General features: G+C 38.8%; 1 protein-coding gene across 4 annotated transcripts in view; it reads left to right on the top strand.

Moving 5' to 3' along the window:
* Positions 1-15,158, top strand: part of PCLO (piccolo presynaptic cytomatrix protein) — a 402,702-nt gene that overhangs the window by 191,796 nt on the left and 195,748 nt on the right. For all 4 annotated transcript variants that reach the window (XM_056341741.1, XM_056341742.1, XM_056341743.1 and 1 more), the window contains exons 5-6: positions 4,705-9,775; positions 10,151-12,165. In XM_056341741.1, the coding sequence (XP_056197716.1) occupies positions 4,705-9,775; positions 10,151-12,165 (7,086 nt within the window). The remainder of the gene's footprint in view (positions 1-4,704; positions 9,776-10,150; positions 12,166-15,158) is intronic.

Genomic DNA, 15,158 nt, shown 5'->3' on the forward strand with positions numbered 1-15,158 from the left:
CAAATCTGTATAAACAGTAATTATTAATTCTTGTAGTATTCCAATGAGGTAATGAAATTGTACTATTCTCATTTTTCACTAAAAAAAAAGCCAAACAAAAACCCCAAAACAATACTCCCACAAGAAATCCTTACAGACATTGGGACAGTAACGTTCTGTTCCAGTATAATCAGTATAATGATGCTTGGAAAATCACAGTTATCAATGGTATTTAGAGATCCAGAGTCCTTTGAAACCAAACTGAGTTAAATATTGAAACATTTTAAAATATTTGAGTCTCAAAGTATGATCTGAGGTATCCTAAAGCCATTTTTTCTTCAAAGCATTTTTTTCCCAGTAATAATTTAAACAGTGATCTCTTCCAAAAGGTTTTAAATAATAAACTGACTTTGCTCATGATTTACAGGTGCTTTTCCTGAGAAACCATCTTGCATTATCTACTGTTCGCATGTGCAATAGCAGTTAGATGTTCTAACAGGGCTGCCTAGAAATGTTGGACAGTTATAACATACAGTTTGTCAGTATAAAATGGTAATCTTGGAACTTACAAGTTAACGTATAAGTAGTTCAACATATCTATGTGAACACATTCCCACGGTGTAAATTGGACATCTATTTAGAACACATCAGCTGTGTTATATAAAGTACGCTTATTACTATATTCTTATGTTTACCAAGAAATGATCATGTGCTTAGGTGAAGTAACAGATAAATATTAATATATTGTAATTTGACAACATTATTCTAACACATGCCATAAATGACAAACCACAGACTAGAGAGTCAGAATAAAGGGGAAAAAATTATCTCTAAGCAGTCTTTCTGGACACAAACTAAATGTTGCATTTTGTTGATATAAAATTCAAATACAGATTAAACAGTTTAGTCAACCAAAGACTGCTTTTAACTTTCTGAAACTTTTTGATAATGTAGATATCTTTATTTCTTATTTAAGCAGAATGACCTTTTAAAAATACTAAGTTCCTTTGCAAAATAAAATTTCTGTTCTGTGCAACAGAATGTAATCTTGCTAGCTATAATTTTAAAAACTGACAATTTGGATTTGATAACCAATGCGACTTTTTAAAGCACTGTTTTATATTTTCAAATAAGAATACTGAAAGTGAGGAAGTGTAAGAATAAATAATACTTCTAAAGCAAAACCTTCTAATGTAAAATAGCTGTATGATGTATCGGCACTGACACTGTAGAAACGCCACTAGAATAGTACAAATACGTCCTACATTAGATCATTTTTACTGTTACTTAAAGAGATTGCATTTGCTGGTTTTAAACAGTCTTATCCAGCCTCCAGCTTTTACATCTCCAGGTTCATCATGTCTAAAGAAGATTCTCCCAGCAGAGTCTGTATTGGAGCTAAATTTGTCCAGTATTAAAAAGTCCCAGTAGACAAACTTTCAGAGAAAAATGCCATTCAACTACTCAGAAAAGCCCAGTAATTCAACATGTACAAAGAAAACTTTACAAGAAAAAAGTGGGGTTTTTTTTCTTATTGATTAAAATATGTTCTTTCATTCTCCAGTTGTTGAATATATATATGATCCTCAGCAGCATTGTTTCTGCAGTATTTTGTTACTCATCTAAAATTTTTAATTTTATGGTATGTTGACAAGTTTGACAATGACACTGTCTTTGTGTATGTGATGGGCAACCCTGTAGAAAGTAAATTACCAGTCATTTAAGAATAGATGTAGCTTATGACAATATAGTTCTCAGGCTGCAGGAAGTAGGGGAAAAAAACAAAGACAAAATATTATTTATTGTAAGTTACATGCATATGATCTCAAAACACAATGTGCAGGATAATTTTTGCATTACATATCTCAGGGCAGACAACTTTACATACAATAATGGTAGAAAAGATAGTCATATTGTGGTGGGCTTTGAAAGAAAAGTGGATTTTCTCATCACATTTATTTCCTTATTGTAGACCTTTTTCTTCTCTGTACTGTACAAATAGCAGTCTTTCCCATATTCAGTTTCCCGTTATTCATAGTAGTGACATTATGGCATATACTGAGGTTCAACAAGAAGATGGGCAATAGCAGTATCCATTGCCATCTCCTCTGCTTTGGTCATTGACTAGGTACCAATCATTAGACTCACAGATAGTGGCACCATCACGAACTATAAGGAGTATGGCTAAAGTGGTTCTATGTCCAGTTGCTGTCTACCTATTTATTAGCTTAACTGTTTAGTTGATACCTTCTGTCTTTGCTTCACGAGTGACTGTGTCACTTCACCTCCCTGTGGAGAACCAAGATCTGACATGCATTTTCACTAGATGGACACAGTCTATCCATCAGTCCTGGGAGACCTTCTGAGCTTGAGCAATATTTGAATTTTCTTGTAGCTTGTCTAAATTGATCACAGGGTTTGTTTGGGTATGTCTTTTTAAGTAAGAACAATGGAAATAAAAAATAACAATCACGTCATAGGTGACATTTTAGTGAGGGGCATGGTATTTCTAGATGGGAAAATCCTTTGGTTTTAATGAAATATGTATTTTAAAAAAAAAACAACAAAACAATAAATTGCCCTTGAACACTTTCTTCTGTAATAAGGGAAGAAAAATTTAAATATAACATACAAAGCCTAAAATTTTTGACTATGCTTCATTACTGACTTTTTATGAAGAGTATATATAATTCTGTCATTAAGGGCTGGAGAATATCCCAGGCTAACTTTTCAGAATAATAAGTACTGACATGTTGATGACTTCCCAAAGTTGTTTGTAGTACATAAATACAGAGGTTTCTCTATATTTATATATTAATCACAGCCTTATCTTTGGAGTTGTACTTAGAAATATTTGTTTTCATATTTGATTTTTAATTGCAATGGATATTGCTCTGATATCAGATATTTGGGTTTATCATTTTGGGTATAATATTAGTAACAACAGACTTAGTTTATATTCAAGGTAGTATGTGATTTTGCAAAGAACATAAATCCTGTGAAATGCACATTACTTAATAAAATATTGATTAGTAGATTACTGTAACATTAATACTAATATTAGTGATTTAATATAGAATTATGTGCACAGTGATATGTCTATAGGCAAGAACAGGTACTTTAACTGTAAATCAAATAATGAAAAAAGCTGACCAGTTTTTAAAACTGAAATAACTGACAATAACAACTATTTGATTTGTGATATTTTGGCATTAAATATAGCTTTAGTGTGCATAAACATTTGAAAATACTTGCAATTGATAGCAATTTAACATGAGTATAAATGCACCCTTAAATTATAAGTAACCATTGTTATCATTTTCTAAATATATTTATTCCACAGTATTTTTTTTTTAACTCAGCATATTGCCAAGGATGTTGATAAATTCACCATTTAAATAAATGGTTTGCTGTATTTCAGAGGTCATTGGCTTAGATAAGCAAAGTTGATAAATAACTACCTACTTGTACTCTTGAGGGTCATAACAAATATGAAGATCACATGACAGTTTTTAAATCAGGAGACTTTGGGATGCTTGTTCTCAAATTGCTAGTGGAGGTGAGGACACTTAGTAAGGCTGTCAGGTACGATGACAGCAAAGATGACCTGTCACTTGGAGAGTGAGCTGTTTTGTTAGCTGCATGGTTAGGTACTTCCACAAAGTATAGAGCATTTCACAGCTGAGAGAAGCAGGAGGGAAACTGGTGTGGAAACTCCGAGTGGAAATACCTGTTGTAGGATATTCTTGGTGGTTTTGTTATCTAAAGAAGGAGGTAGATGTGCTTGTCATTCAGAATGCTGTAGAAGGATCTGGAATCTAGGAGAATGACTAAGGATGTTCAATTAGGGATGAGAAGGAAAACATTGGTTATGATGCACAGTCGGGTATGCCTGCCTTGTTTGCTTCCTTGTTTCCTTTGATCAACAGCTATCGTGCTTTCCTCCCTGCAGCTACACTCCCCTGCCAGCAGCTTACCTCTGCATTACAAATTTACTGAGAAACTTCTTCTTTATGAGGTGCTCAGAAAATGTTTGTAAAGTGCCACGCTGCAGATATAGAGACATTCCAAACTGCATTGAATCATGTTTCAGTATTCCATGTATTCTGTTGCATGGTGCAATGTGTAACACTTAAATCAACAAAAGGAAACCATAGGTCCAAAATTTGAGAGGACTGACACATTGCTAGACAGTTACAAAAGATTAAATGGGCAAAGAAGGGAGCAGGCCCCAGATTTACTGCAGGCTGATGTTTGGCAAGCTATATTGCTTTGTATCTAGAACTATATAGGGAGTTTTGAAACACAGCTTCATTTAAATTAACCCCCAAGCAACTTGTCCCATGCATATGTGAATAAATGATAGATTATCATTAGGAAGTGTTCTGAAAACAATTAAATACAGTATTTGTTTATACTGAAAAATAGAAGATCATCTTACAATTAATAAAATCACTTGCCAGTGTGGATAGCCATGCAAAACGTAGTTAGATTCAATGAAAAACTCAAAATCAGAGGAACTTTTAAATGTTATTTTAATAGCTATGAATAACAAAACTAGTGTTCAGTCTTTTCTGGTTTAATATATATCTTCTTGGCATCATAATTTTTCACATAAGACATTAATTCATCTTTTAGGAAAAAAATCACATGTATTTAATTGCCTGGAGACATTAAGAATTTATATATAAATATGTACACACGCATATGTATTTATTTTTTTAGGAAAAGGAGGATGACAAATCAGACACATCAAGCTCTCAGCAACAGAAAAGTCCACAAGGTCTGAGTGACACCGGCTATTCTTCTGATGGGATATCAAGTTCACTTGGTGAAATCCCAAGTCATATCCCCAGTGATGAAAAGGATTTGCTCAGAGAATCTAATAAAAAAGACACTATTTCACATGAAAGTCCACCAAGCCCCTCAGATCTAGCTAAATTGGAAAGTACTGTACTGTCTATTTTGGAAGCTCAGGCAAGTACGCTTTCTGATGAAAAATCTGCGAAGAGCAAAGAGCTTTATGAAACGTACAGTGAACAGACAAAGGATCAACATAAAGCAAAGCCTTTGCCAGTCACTCCAGAATCTTACAGTTCAGATGAAGAAGACTTAGAAGCTACTCAAGAAGCTGAAGGAACTGTTGTAGAAGATGGCAAAGGAAGTGCTTCCTCCCAGGCAGCCTACAAGGAAGAAGAAGAAGGAGATGACATATCAGCAAGAAGACAACGCTATGATTCTGTGGAAGACAGCAGTGAGAGTGAAAATTCGCCTGTCCCAAGGAGAAAAAGAAGAGCTAGTGTCGGTTCTTCAAGCAGTGATGAATACAAACGAGATGACAGTCAGGGATCAGGTGATGAGGAAGACTTCATAAGAAAACAGATCATAGAGATGAGTGCTGATGAAGATGCCTCAGGTTCTGAAGATGATGAATTCATTAGAAATCAACTCAAAGAGATCAGTGTGACTGAAAGCCAAAAGAAAGAAGAAGTGAGAAGCAAAGCCAAAGGAACAGCTGGAAAACACAGGAGAATGGCACGGAAAAGTAGTGCGGGCTATGATGAGGATGCAGGAAGAAGGCATTCATGGCATGATGATGATGATGATAATTTTGATGAAAGCCCAGAGCCAAAATACAGAGAAACTAAAAGTCAAGACAGTGAAGAACTTGCAGTATCTGGAGGAGGAGGTCTTCGGCGTTTCAAAACAATAGAATTAAATAGTACAATAACAAAAAAATATTCTGAAGCATCTGAACAACAGAAGGGTATTTTGTATTTTGATGAAGAGCCTGAGCTAGAGATGGAGAGTCTTACAGATTCACCAGAAGATAGATCTAGAGGAGAAGGGTCTTCTAGTTTACATGCTTCTAGTTTCACACCAGGTACATCGCCTACTTCAGTGTCATCACTCGATGAAGACAGTGACAGCAGTCCTAGTCACAAAAAACTGGGAGGGGAGAGCAAACAACAGCGCAAAGCCAGGCATCGGTCACATGGTCCTCTTCTTCCAACTATTGAAGATTCTTCAGAAGAAGAAGAACTACGGGAAGAGGAAGAACTGCTAAAGGAACAAGAGAAACAGCGTGAATTAGAACAGCAGCAAAGAAAAAGTTCTAGCAAAAAATCTAAAAAGGACAAGGATGAGCTAAGAGCTCAGAGAAGAAGGGAACGTCCAAAGACTCCACCAAGTAATCTTTCTCCCATTGAAGATGCATCTCCAACAGAAGAATTACGACAGGCAGCAGAAATGGAAGAGCTGCACAGATCTTCCTGTTCTGAATACTCACCTAGTATTGAGTCAGATCCTGAAGGATTTGAAATCAGCCCAGAAAAAATAATAGAAGTACAAAAAGTTTACAAATTGCCTACTGCTGTCTCTCTGTACTCACCAACAGATGAACAACCAGCTGGACTCCCAAAAGAAGAAAGTGGTCAAAAGGCATTGAAAAGTGCTGAAGAGGTATATGAGGAGATGATGCACAAGACCCATAAGTCCAAGTCATTTCAAATTACAAGTGAAAAAGATGAAGTATTTGAAAAAGAGTCTTTATATGGTGGAATGCTAATAGAGGATTATATTTATGAATCTTTAGTAGAGGATACTTACAATGGAACTATTGACACTAATCTTGTAATGAGACAAGATGAGAGTAATGAGTATATACAACAAAGAGGAAAAGAGAAAAAAATAAGAGCTTCAGAACAGATCTATGAAGAACCACAGAAAATTACTGACCTGCAGAAAGACTACTATGGTGTTGAGACTTTACATTCCATTGTGCCTCAAGAAGATATTGTTTCTAGTTCTTACATTATCCCAGAAAGTCATGAAATAGTTGTGTTAGACAGCACAGTAAGTTCCTCCACTGAGGAAAAGCAGTTGTTAGATGCAGAAGCTGCTTATGAAGAGCTTATGAAAAGACAGAGAATGCAGCTAACCCCTGGGTCCAGTCCAACACAACCAACTTCAGGTTTTGTTCCCACATCTGATACAAAGGTATCTAGTGTTGGAGAAATAGTGGATAGTACATCTTTAACATCAAGCACTACTTCAGCAATCTCAGACGTATCACCTGTCAGTAGCACAGCACTTTCTATTCCAGATGTTAAAATAACACAGCATTTTACAGCTGAGGAAATTGAAGATGAATACTTAACAGATTATGCCAGAGAAATTCAAGAAATAATTTCTCATGAAACATCAATGTTGACATACTCTGAGACATCGGAGGGTGCTGCATCAGTTTTGCCTTCTGATACAGCTTCTTTAACATCATCTACATCTTCAGTTTGTACCACAGATAGTTCATCACCTATAGATAGTGCAACCACAGGTTATATAGATACAGCAGATGCTGTAAGTAAACTAATAGATTCTGAAGGTATCAGGATAATAACTGAAGTTCCCTTAACATCTACAAAAGAGTACTCTGAAGTGAGCATCCCTTATGAATCTATTGCTGGAGCCACTAAAAAGCCGTTTATAGCACCAGGTATGGAAAGTGTGGATCAAACTGCAGTTTGTTTAGCTGAAACTGCACCTTCAGCAGTGTCAACTACAGTTATAAAACCCAGGCAATATGCAACTGATACCATCACCTTTGATAGCTCCAAAGCAGAGAAGGAAGCAGCTAGAAAAATGAAAAGTACAGCAGAGGCTGGCATTGTCAAAATTCATCATGAAGATTCACACAAGGAATTGAGTGTTGATATGACAAGGATTAATTTGAGTAGTGCTACATCTGAGCAACCACCTGTATGTATAGCACCAGTAGCAGTTACAGAGCCTGCATCAGAAACATCTTCTGTACCTATTCCCAGTGTTGTAAGTAAGACCAGCATGGTCTCCGTGCCTTCCTCAGCTCCCGCTGTAACATCCAAAGTATTCTCACTTTTTAGAAGCTCTTCTTTGGATTCTCCTGCACAACCTTCTCCATCCCCACCTCCTCCTCCTCCTCCACCACCTCCTCCACCACCATTGCCTCCACCTATTTTACCCAAGCCAGCCATTTATCCCAAAAAGAAGTCACAGGTTAAGACACCAGCAGCCGCAGCTCCCACAGCGGTACCTTCAGTCACAAGTGTTCCAACACTAGAGTCTGCAGCTGCATTAAAGAATCACGTAGTACCTATCACAAAAACATACACCCCACCACCACCTCCTGTACCACCCAAACCATCCTCCATTCCCGCAGGGCTTGTTTTCAGCCACAGGCCCACTGAAGTAACGAAACCTCCGATTGCTCCTAAGCCAGCAGTCCCTCCGCTCCCAATAGCGGGTCATAAGCCAGCAGAACCACAGCCCAAACCAACAGGCTTGTCATTGACTTCAAGTATGACTCTGAATTTGGTCCCTGCAGCTGAATACAAAATAGCGTCTCCCACTTCCCCTTTGTCCCCACACTCTAACAAATCTTCGCCAAGGCTGACAAAACCCTCACAGGAAACCTATGTTGTCATCACGTTACCATCTGAGCCTGGAACTCCTACGGAAGCTATAACTAGTCAGGCTGTTACCAGCTGGCCTTTAGAAGAACCTTTGAAAGAACAGATTCCCCAGCCTATGCAACCAGTTTTTACTCCATCCGTGAAAGCTATGGAAATTCAAAGTATGTCAGATCATAGTATGTATATTTCAGGTGCTTTGCAAGCTATTCCCGTCACAACGCAATCTGCTTTTGAAAAAATACCAAGTTCAAAATCAGAAGCAGTAACAACAGAGATAACCAAGACCACAGTGTCTGTGGTTAAGGGCCCGGCGCTTGGTTTTGGTTTAGGTAGTGTCGCTATTACTATACCTCCAGAGCCACTACATGTAGTAGATCAACCCAGGTATAGAGAGAATGGAAGATTTCATCCTTTGGGTGATGTCATTGATCTTCGCACTTTAACTAAGTTGGATATTGAAAAGAGAGACAGCTGTATGGATCTGTCTGCTGTTTCCATGGATGTGAGAAGGCAGATACCAGCAAGTGATACAGGTGGGCGGCCAGTAAGTACTGTCCAGCCAGCTATAATAAATCTTAGCACTGCATGTGTTGCCGATCCTTCTCTGTCTGTAGTCACTGAGACGGTAACCGTAATGACCTGCACTGCCACTGTAAGCTACACTGCCAGTACAGACAGCCTGGTGGATCTGGGACATGCGATGACAATGCCACTCCAGCTAACAACATCAAAACATTTTGATCCTGCATACAGAGTAACAGGCAGCCAGGCATTCTCTGCGGGTAGAGACGAAGTGCCAATAAATTTATCCCTAGGTACTTCAACACACGCAGTGACGTGGGCTACTACAAAGCCTGTTACTGTGCCACCTGCTGGTGTCACAAATGGTTGGACTGATCTCTCCACTTCCCAGGAGCCAATGGAGAGTGGAGCAGTTGACCTTAGCACTACAAAATCCCACAGAACTGTAGTGACAATGGATGAAAGTACTTCAGGTATCATAACGACAGTAATAGAAGATGATGAAAAGCCTGTGGATCTGACTGCAGGGAGAAGAGCTGTCTGCTGTGATATGGTTTATAAACTGCCATTTGGTAGGAGCTGTACAGCACAGCAGCCACCAACTACACTTCCTGAAGATCGGTTTGGTTACAGAGATGACCACTATCAGTATGATCGTTCAGGGTCATATGGCTACCGAGGAATGGGGGGTATGAAACCATCTATGTCTGACACAAATTTGTCAGAAGCTGGACTGTTTGCATATAAAAGCAAGAATAGCTTTGATTATCGAGTTGGGGCAACTGATGCAGCAGTAGATCTTACTTCTGGAAGAGTTACTACAGGTCAGTATGACACAGCAGCAGATCTTTCTTTGAAATATAATTTTGATGTTCCTCACCTCATTTCCGGATAATTTTTTTTATTATTTTTCCCTTCCTTTTGTTGGTTTGTTTTCTTCTGGACAGTGTGACAAATTATTCTGGATTACACGTGTTTTTCATTTCTTCATTTTACATTTGTGTTTTGCACAGAGGTGCCTGCATGTGCCTGCATGTTCAGAAATGCTGTTTCTTTCACATCTAAAGTAGATCATTAACCTGAAGATTTGCATGCCGTTTCCCCTTCCCATGTAATTCATCAAGATGGGATGACTTTCAGAATCCACAAAGCAGCATTCTTTTGTGGGACTGGACTGTAACTTTGCCCTGTAATTTCAGGTGAGGTTATGGATTACTCAAGCAAGACTACTGGTCCTTATCCAGAGACTCGTCAGGTGATTTCTGGCATCGGGCTTAGTACACCACAGTATTCCCAAGCAAGAATGGTATCATCTCTGGGTTCCCAGTTTGGTGTTGGAAGTGTTTTAAGATCATCCAATGGTGTTGTTTATTCTTCAGTAGCGACTCCAATCCCATCCACATTTGCCATCACTACACAACCTGGTTCTATTTTCAGTACATCTGTCAGAGACTTACCGACTCTCCAAACAATTGACTCGGTGACCTCTTTATCAACTTTGCAACAGAATCAACCACTTCCAAGATCATACAGTTTCTTGACAACAGTGGCAGCTGAAAAAGATAGTGCAATTACTGCCATTGAGATGGAGACAGGGTTACCACCTCTTACTATAGAACCTATTACCACTGAGCCCACCAACTTGATACCTGCTTTAACTACAGCATCTGAAGTTTATACAGATGTGATTGAAGATGAAGTTGCCCTTCTCATTGCCCCTGAAGAAGGCAAACAGCAGCAGCTTGATTTGGAGCGTGAACTTCTTGAGCTTGAGAAAATTAAGCAGCAGCGCTTTGCAGAAGAGCTGGAATGGGAACGTCAGGAAATTCAAAGGTTTAGGGAACAAGAAAAGTTTATGGTGCAAAAAAAACTTGAGGAGTTGCAATCCATGAAGCATCATCTCTTATTTCAACAAGAGGAGGAACGACAAGCTCAGTTTATGATGAGGCAAGAGACATTAGCCCAACAGCAGCTGCAGCTTGAACAATTCCAACAACTTCAGCAACAGCTCCACCAACAGTTAGAGGAGCAAAAAATTCGTCAAATATATCAGTATGGTTATGACCCTTCAGGAACTGGCTCACCACAAACGACCACAGATCAAACACTTTTGGAAGGACAGTATGCAACCACAGAAAATGGCCAGTTTTGGCCTACTGATGACGCAACCACTACGGCTTCAGGAGTGTTGGGAATTGAAATTCCACAAAGCCAGACATGGTATACAGTTCAGTCTGATGGCATTACTCAATACATACCAAGGTCTGGCATCTTAAGCTCCGTTTCAGAAATGTCCCTTAAGGATATTGATGTTAGAGAAGAGAAGCAACTGAAAAAGAGAAGTTCTATGCCGAAATTGCGTGGCCCATATGAGGAGCTTGAGGAGACCATGGAAGAAGAGCCCCGGTGCTTCAAAAAGATTGTGGACAGTGGAGTGCAAACTGATGATGAAGATGGAGCAGACAGAGGTTACACAAACAGGAGACGGAGAAGTAAGAAGAGTGTTGATACGAGTGTTCAGACAGATGATGAAGATCAAGATGAATGGGATCTTTCCAGCAGATCCAGAAGGAAGCCTCGTGTAGGGAAGTACAGTGAGAGTACCTCTGAGCCAGACAAAGCTAAACAATTCTCCAAAGTATCTAGTATTGCAGTTCAGACAGTGGCAGAGATTTCAGTACAAACAGAACCTGTAGGAACAATAAGAACACCTTCAATCAGGGCCCGATTGGATGCTAAGGTTGAAATCATAAAGCATATTTCAGCTCCAGAAAAGACATATAAAGGAGAAAGTTTGGGATGTCAAACAGAGACAGAGTCAGATACTCAGAGTCCCCAATATATGTCAGCTTCATCTCCCCAGAAAGACAAAAAGCGCCCAACACCATTAGAGATAGGATACTCATCCCACCTTCGTCCAGACTCCACATTGCAGGTAGTCCCTTCCCCTCCCAAATCTCCCAAAGTTCTCTATTCACCCATTTCACCTGTTTCACCAAGCAAAGTTATAGAGTCAGCATTTGTACCCTATGAAAAACCCATCACTGATGACATCAGCCCTCAGAAGATGCTGCACGCTGACATTGCCAAGGTTCCTCCGTCAAGCCCAAAAGCAGGAAAGATGATGCAACGCTCTTTGTCTGACCCTAAGCCCCTGAGTCCCACAGCAGAAGACAGTTCCAGAGCTCAGTTTCAGTACACTGAGGGTTTCATGGTAAGAAGTATTTGCTTGCCTTTTCTTTTTTTGGGGGGGAGGGTGTTGGGGTTTGGGTTGTTTTCTGGGGGTTTTGTTTGTTTGGGTTTTTTTTAAATATGCATTTCTACAGTTATCACTACAGCATGATGGCTGACACACTCATTTGCAATACCTGTGTATGTAGTGGTTTTGCACACCTTGCTGAAAAGTCCTGAGGAACAGCTGCTGTCTAAAGCAATGGTTATTTGCTTCATTGCTTTGCCTGTGAATAGAGGAATCCACATTATAGTCTTACTAAGATTCAGAAAAAAAACACAACAAATTCTTCTTCAGAATTTGGAAGGCACTTTGTATGTTACATCACAGTTAATTGCCAATATAATGGTTACTGCCAATTCTTCAGAAAATGCAAAGCATTTTCTTTCTAGTCAACACCCAGCTCTTGTGGCACGCTCTGTAGCGCATTTGCCTTGAAATTGCTGCATGTGCCTTCTGAGAGACAGCTGACACCAGATTTGTAATTACCTTAGTTAGCTGTCCTTTTAGACACCCGTGAGGTTTCTTGGCCATTTGTGATTCTAGGGGAAATCTTGTGTCTGAATGTGTACATCTTTTATCTCTCCCATACCAAAAGGTCTCATACCACAAATCCATTTTTTGTTTGTTTGTTTTGGGTAAGGAGGATTATCAAGAAGTTATGCAAGTGTTGAGGGCTGTTTCTGAGGGGTCAGAGGAGGCAATTTTGAATAATGGTGACATCATCAGCATTAAGATTTTTCATTTCTGCAGTACTCCTTGAGAAATAAGATTTCTGATTTGGGAATCAGTCCGTTCTTTATGAATAAGAGGAAGAAGTCTTGGCTAAGAAAAAAACCCCACCTTTATAATTTAACGTGTTCTTGGCTGTCCTTGCGTCCATTGGCTTCTGTCAGTTGCAGGGTCAGTATCTTTCTTGTCAGAGCTCTGGAAGACTTACCATTTGAGTTCTTCAGCAATTTTTATCTTTTATGTTCAGATATATTTGAATACATGAGCGCTTAGTGCAGCTGGATAGAATAAAGAGGGTTTGTTTTCTGTGTTTGATAATTTGTGGTGTCTTTCAAATGCAGAAGTATCTGGTTATACCCTCCAAGGCTCACACTGTAAGCAGTTTCTGCAGCTTCACGTATTTGTGCAGATATTAAATGCTTTCTATGCTGTTACTGCTTGGAGAACAGTACCTGCAAATTTCAAGGGAAAACTGTAGTCGTGACATTGGCACTCCATATAAACATCATTCCCTAACGCAGGATTAGCACAGTGGGGAAACCTGCATGAGCACTAAAGTTTGATGTAGAGGGTTTGGAACAGCATCTTGAAGGATGTTGCTCGTGGGTTAGAAAGTGATGGGTACTACTAGATATCGGAGAGTAGGTATAATATTGTAAAGTAACTCACTGTAGTGAAACTATTGCTAAGGACAAATTATTCAGTTTAGTTATTTCATAGATTCATATATATTTGATATGAATTATATATTTTGTATGATGGATGATACATTCTATAAACAGCTGATTGTTTAAAGGCCTTTTACAGTAGAGTTTCAGCACACTGTATTCATTAATGAGACATGGAAACAAAGGGCTTGCACATCGTTGTTTCTTTTTTACCCATGTTTATTACCAATTTGCCTTAAGCTCAAACAGTAATGAGCTGTATTACTCTTATTAGTATGCAGCCATCAAGCAGCAAATAGCCCATGTCTCAGAGTACTTACAGGCTAAACAAATGAGGTGGGCAATTTTATGGAACATGGGATGCAAGTAGACAAATGCAATGAAAGTAAAAAGCTTCCACGGATATAAAGTGGACGGCACTGTCTCGTGCAGCATATGGTGAGGAAACTGCTCTGCAAACCTCCCATGACCACCATAGCTGCTTTCAGCTCTGATGTTATATTAAACATTTAGCCTGTTACACTCTCTCTTTCTGATAGAGTTTTGTTAACTGTCTGAGGTTCAGTTAGCTTAGGCTGGGATCAGGTGCATCCATTTTAAAGGAGGAAAATATGACAAAAAAGAAAATAGAGTGGCATTTGCAGAACCTAATCTAATGACCTCATCAGCATCTGGAAATATGGGCAATAAATTGCTTTTGCAGTTGCTGTATCAGTTTCAGTTCTCGATTACTCAGTCCAGTGACGTTGTGAAGGAAGGATCTGCAGTGTAAACAATATCCAAGTTTCCATGAGACTTACAGTATTCTCGCCAGCACATCTATGTTTGTTTACACCAGCTGAGAACCTGGTTTTAGGACCATATCATCTTGGAAGCACAGGAAAGAGTGGACAGTGATTTCTTCTTTTGGTACCTTTTGTCACACTCCAAGTTCTCCCTGAGAGTTGGCATACAAATAGTGGCACTGTTGACAAAGCGTGAACCTTGCTGACATTTTCTCAGCTGTAGAACTGAGTTGTTATAGCAACAGATCATTGTTACACTTGAGTTCAAATACAGGATCACCTTTGGATTATCCTGCTAAGTGTGAAAGTAAGATGTTTCCTCAAGTTTAAAACATTTTTGGCAGTTGGACTGTTTTTTTCATTCTCTCTTTGTACGGTGCCCACAACAGCTGAAATCTTTATCTGTTAATCATCTGTGTATGCTTTTGTGCCTCCTGACTGGAGATTTCCTAATTGCTTAATTATAAAAAGGGAAAGGTAGAACAGATCAGTTATGTCATTCAGAACAGTGAAGTTCAGTGCAGCTCGCCCTGGGAAAGAGAATTTACTAGAGCTGAACATAAAATAGTAAAATGGAAATGAAAGATTGATCTTTCACTAAAGAGTGTGCATATGAATACTTTTTGCATGGATGAATATCACATCACTTTGTTAATAGTTCTTGTTTCAGGGTTATGTCTTTGCATCCATAAACAATGCAGGTGAAAAAGGTGATCATGTGTTCATTTATATGTTTCAGAGGCTTCTTTTTATGAGTTTATCAAAAAAGTTGATCCTTATGCAATCAGTG

This window comes from Falco biarmicus, chromosome 5 (genome assembly GCF_023638135.1).
Source record: "Falco biarmicus isolate bFalBia1 chromosome 5, bFalBia1.pri, whole genome shotgun sequence".
Lineage (NCBI taxonomy): Eukaryota > Metazoa > Chordata > Aves > Falconiformes > Falconidae > Falco > Falco biarmicus.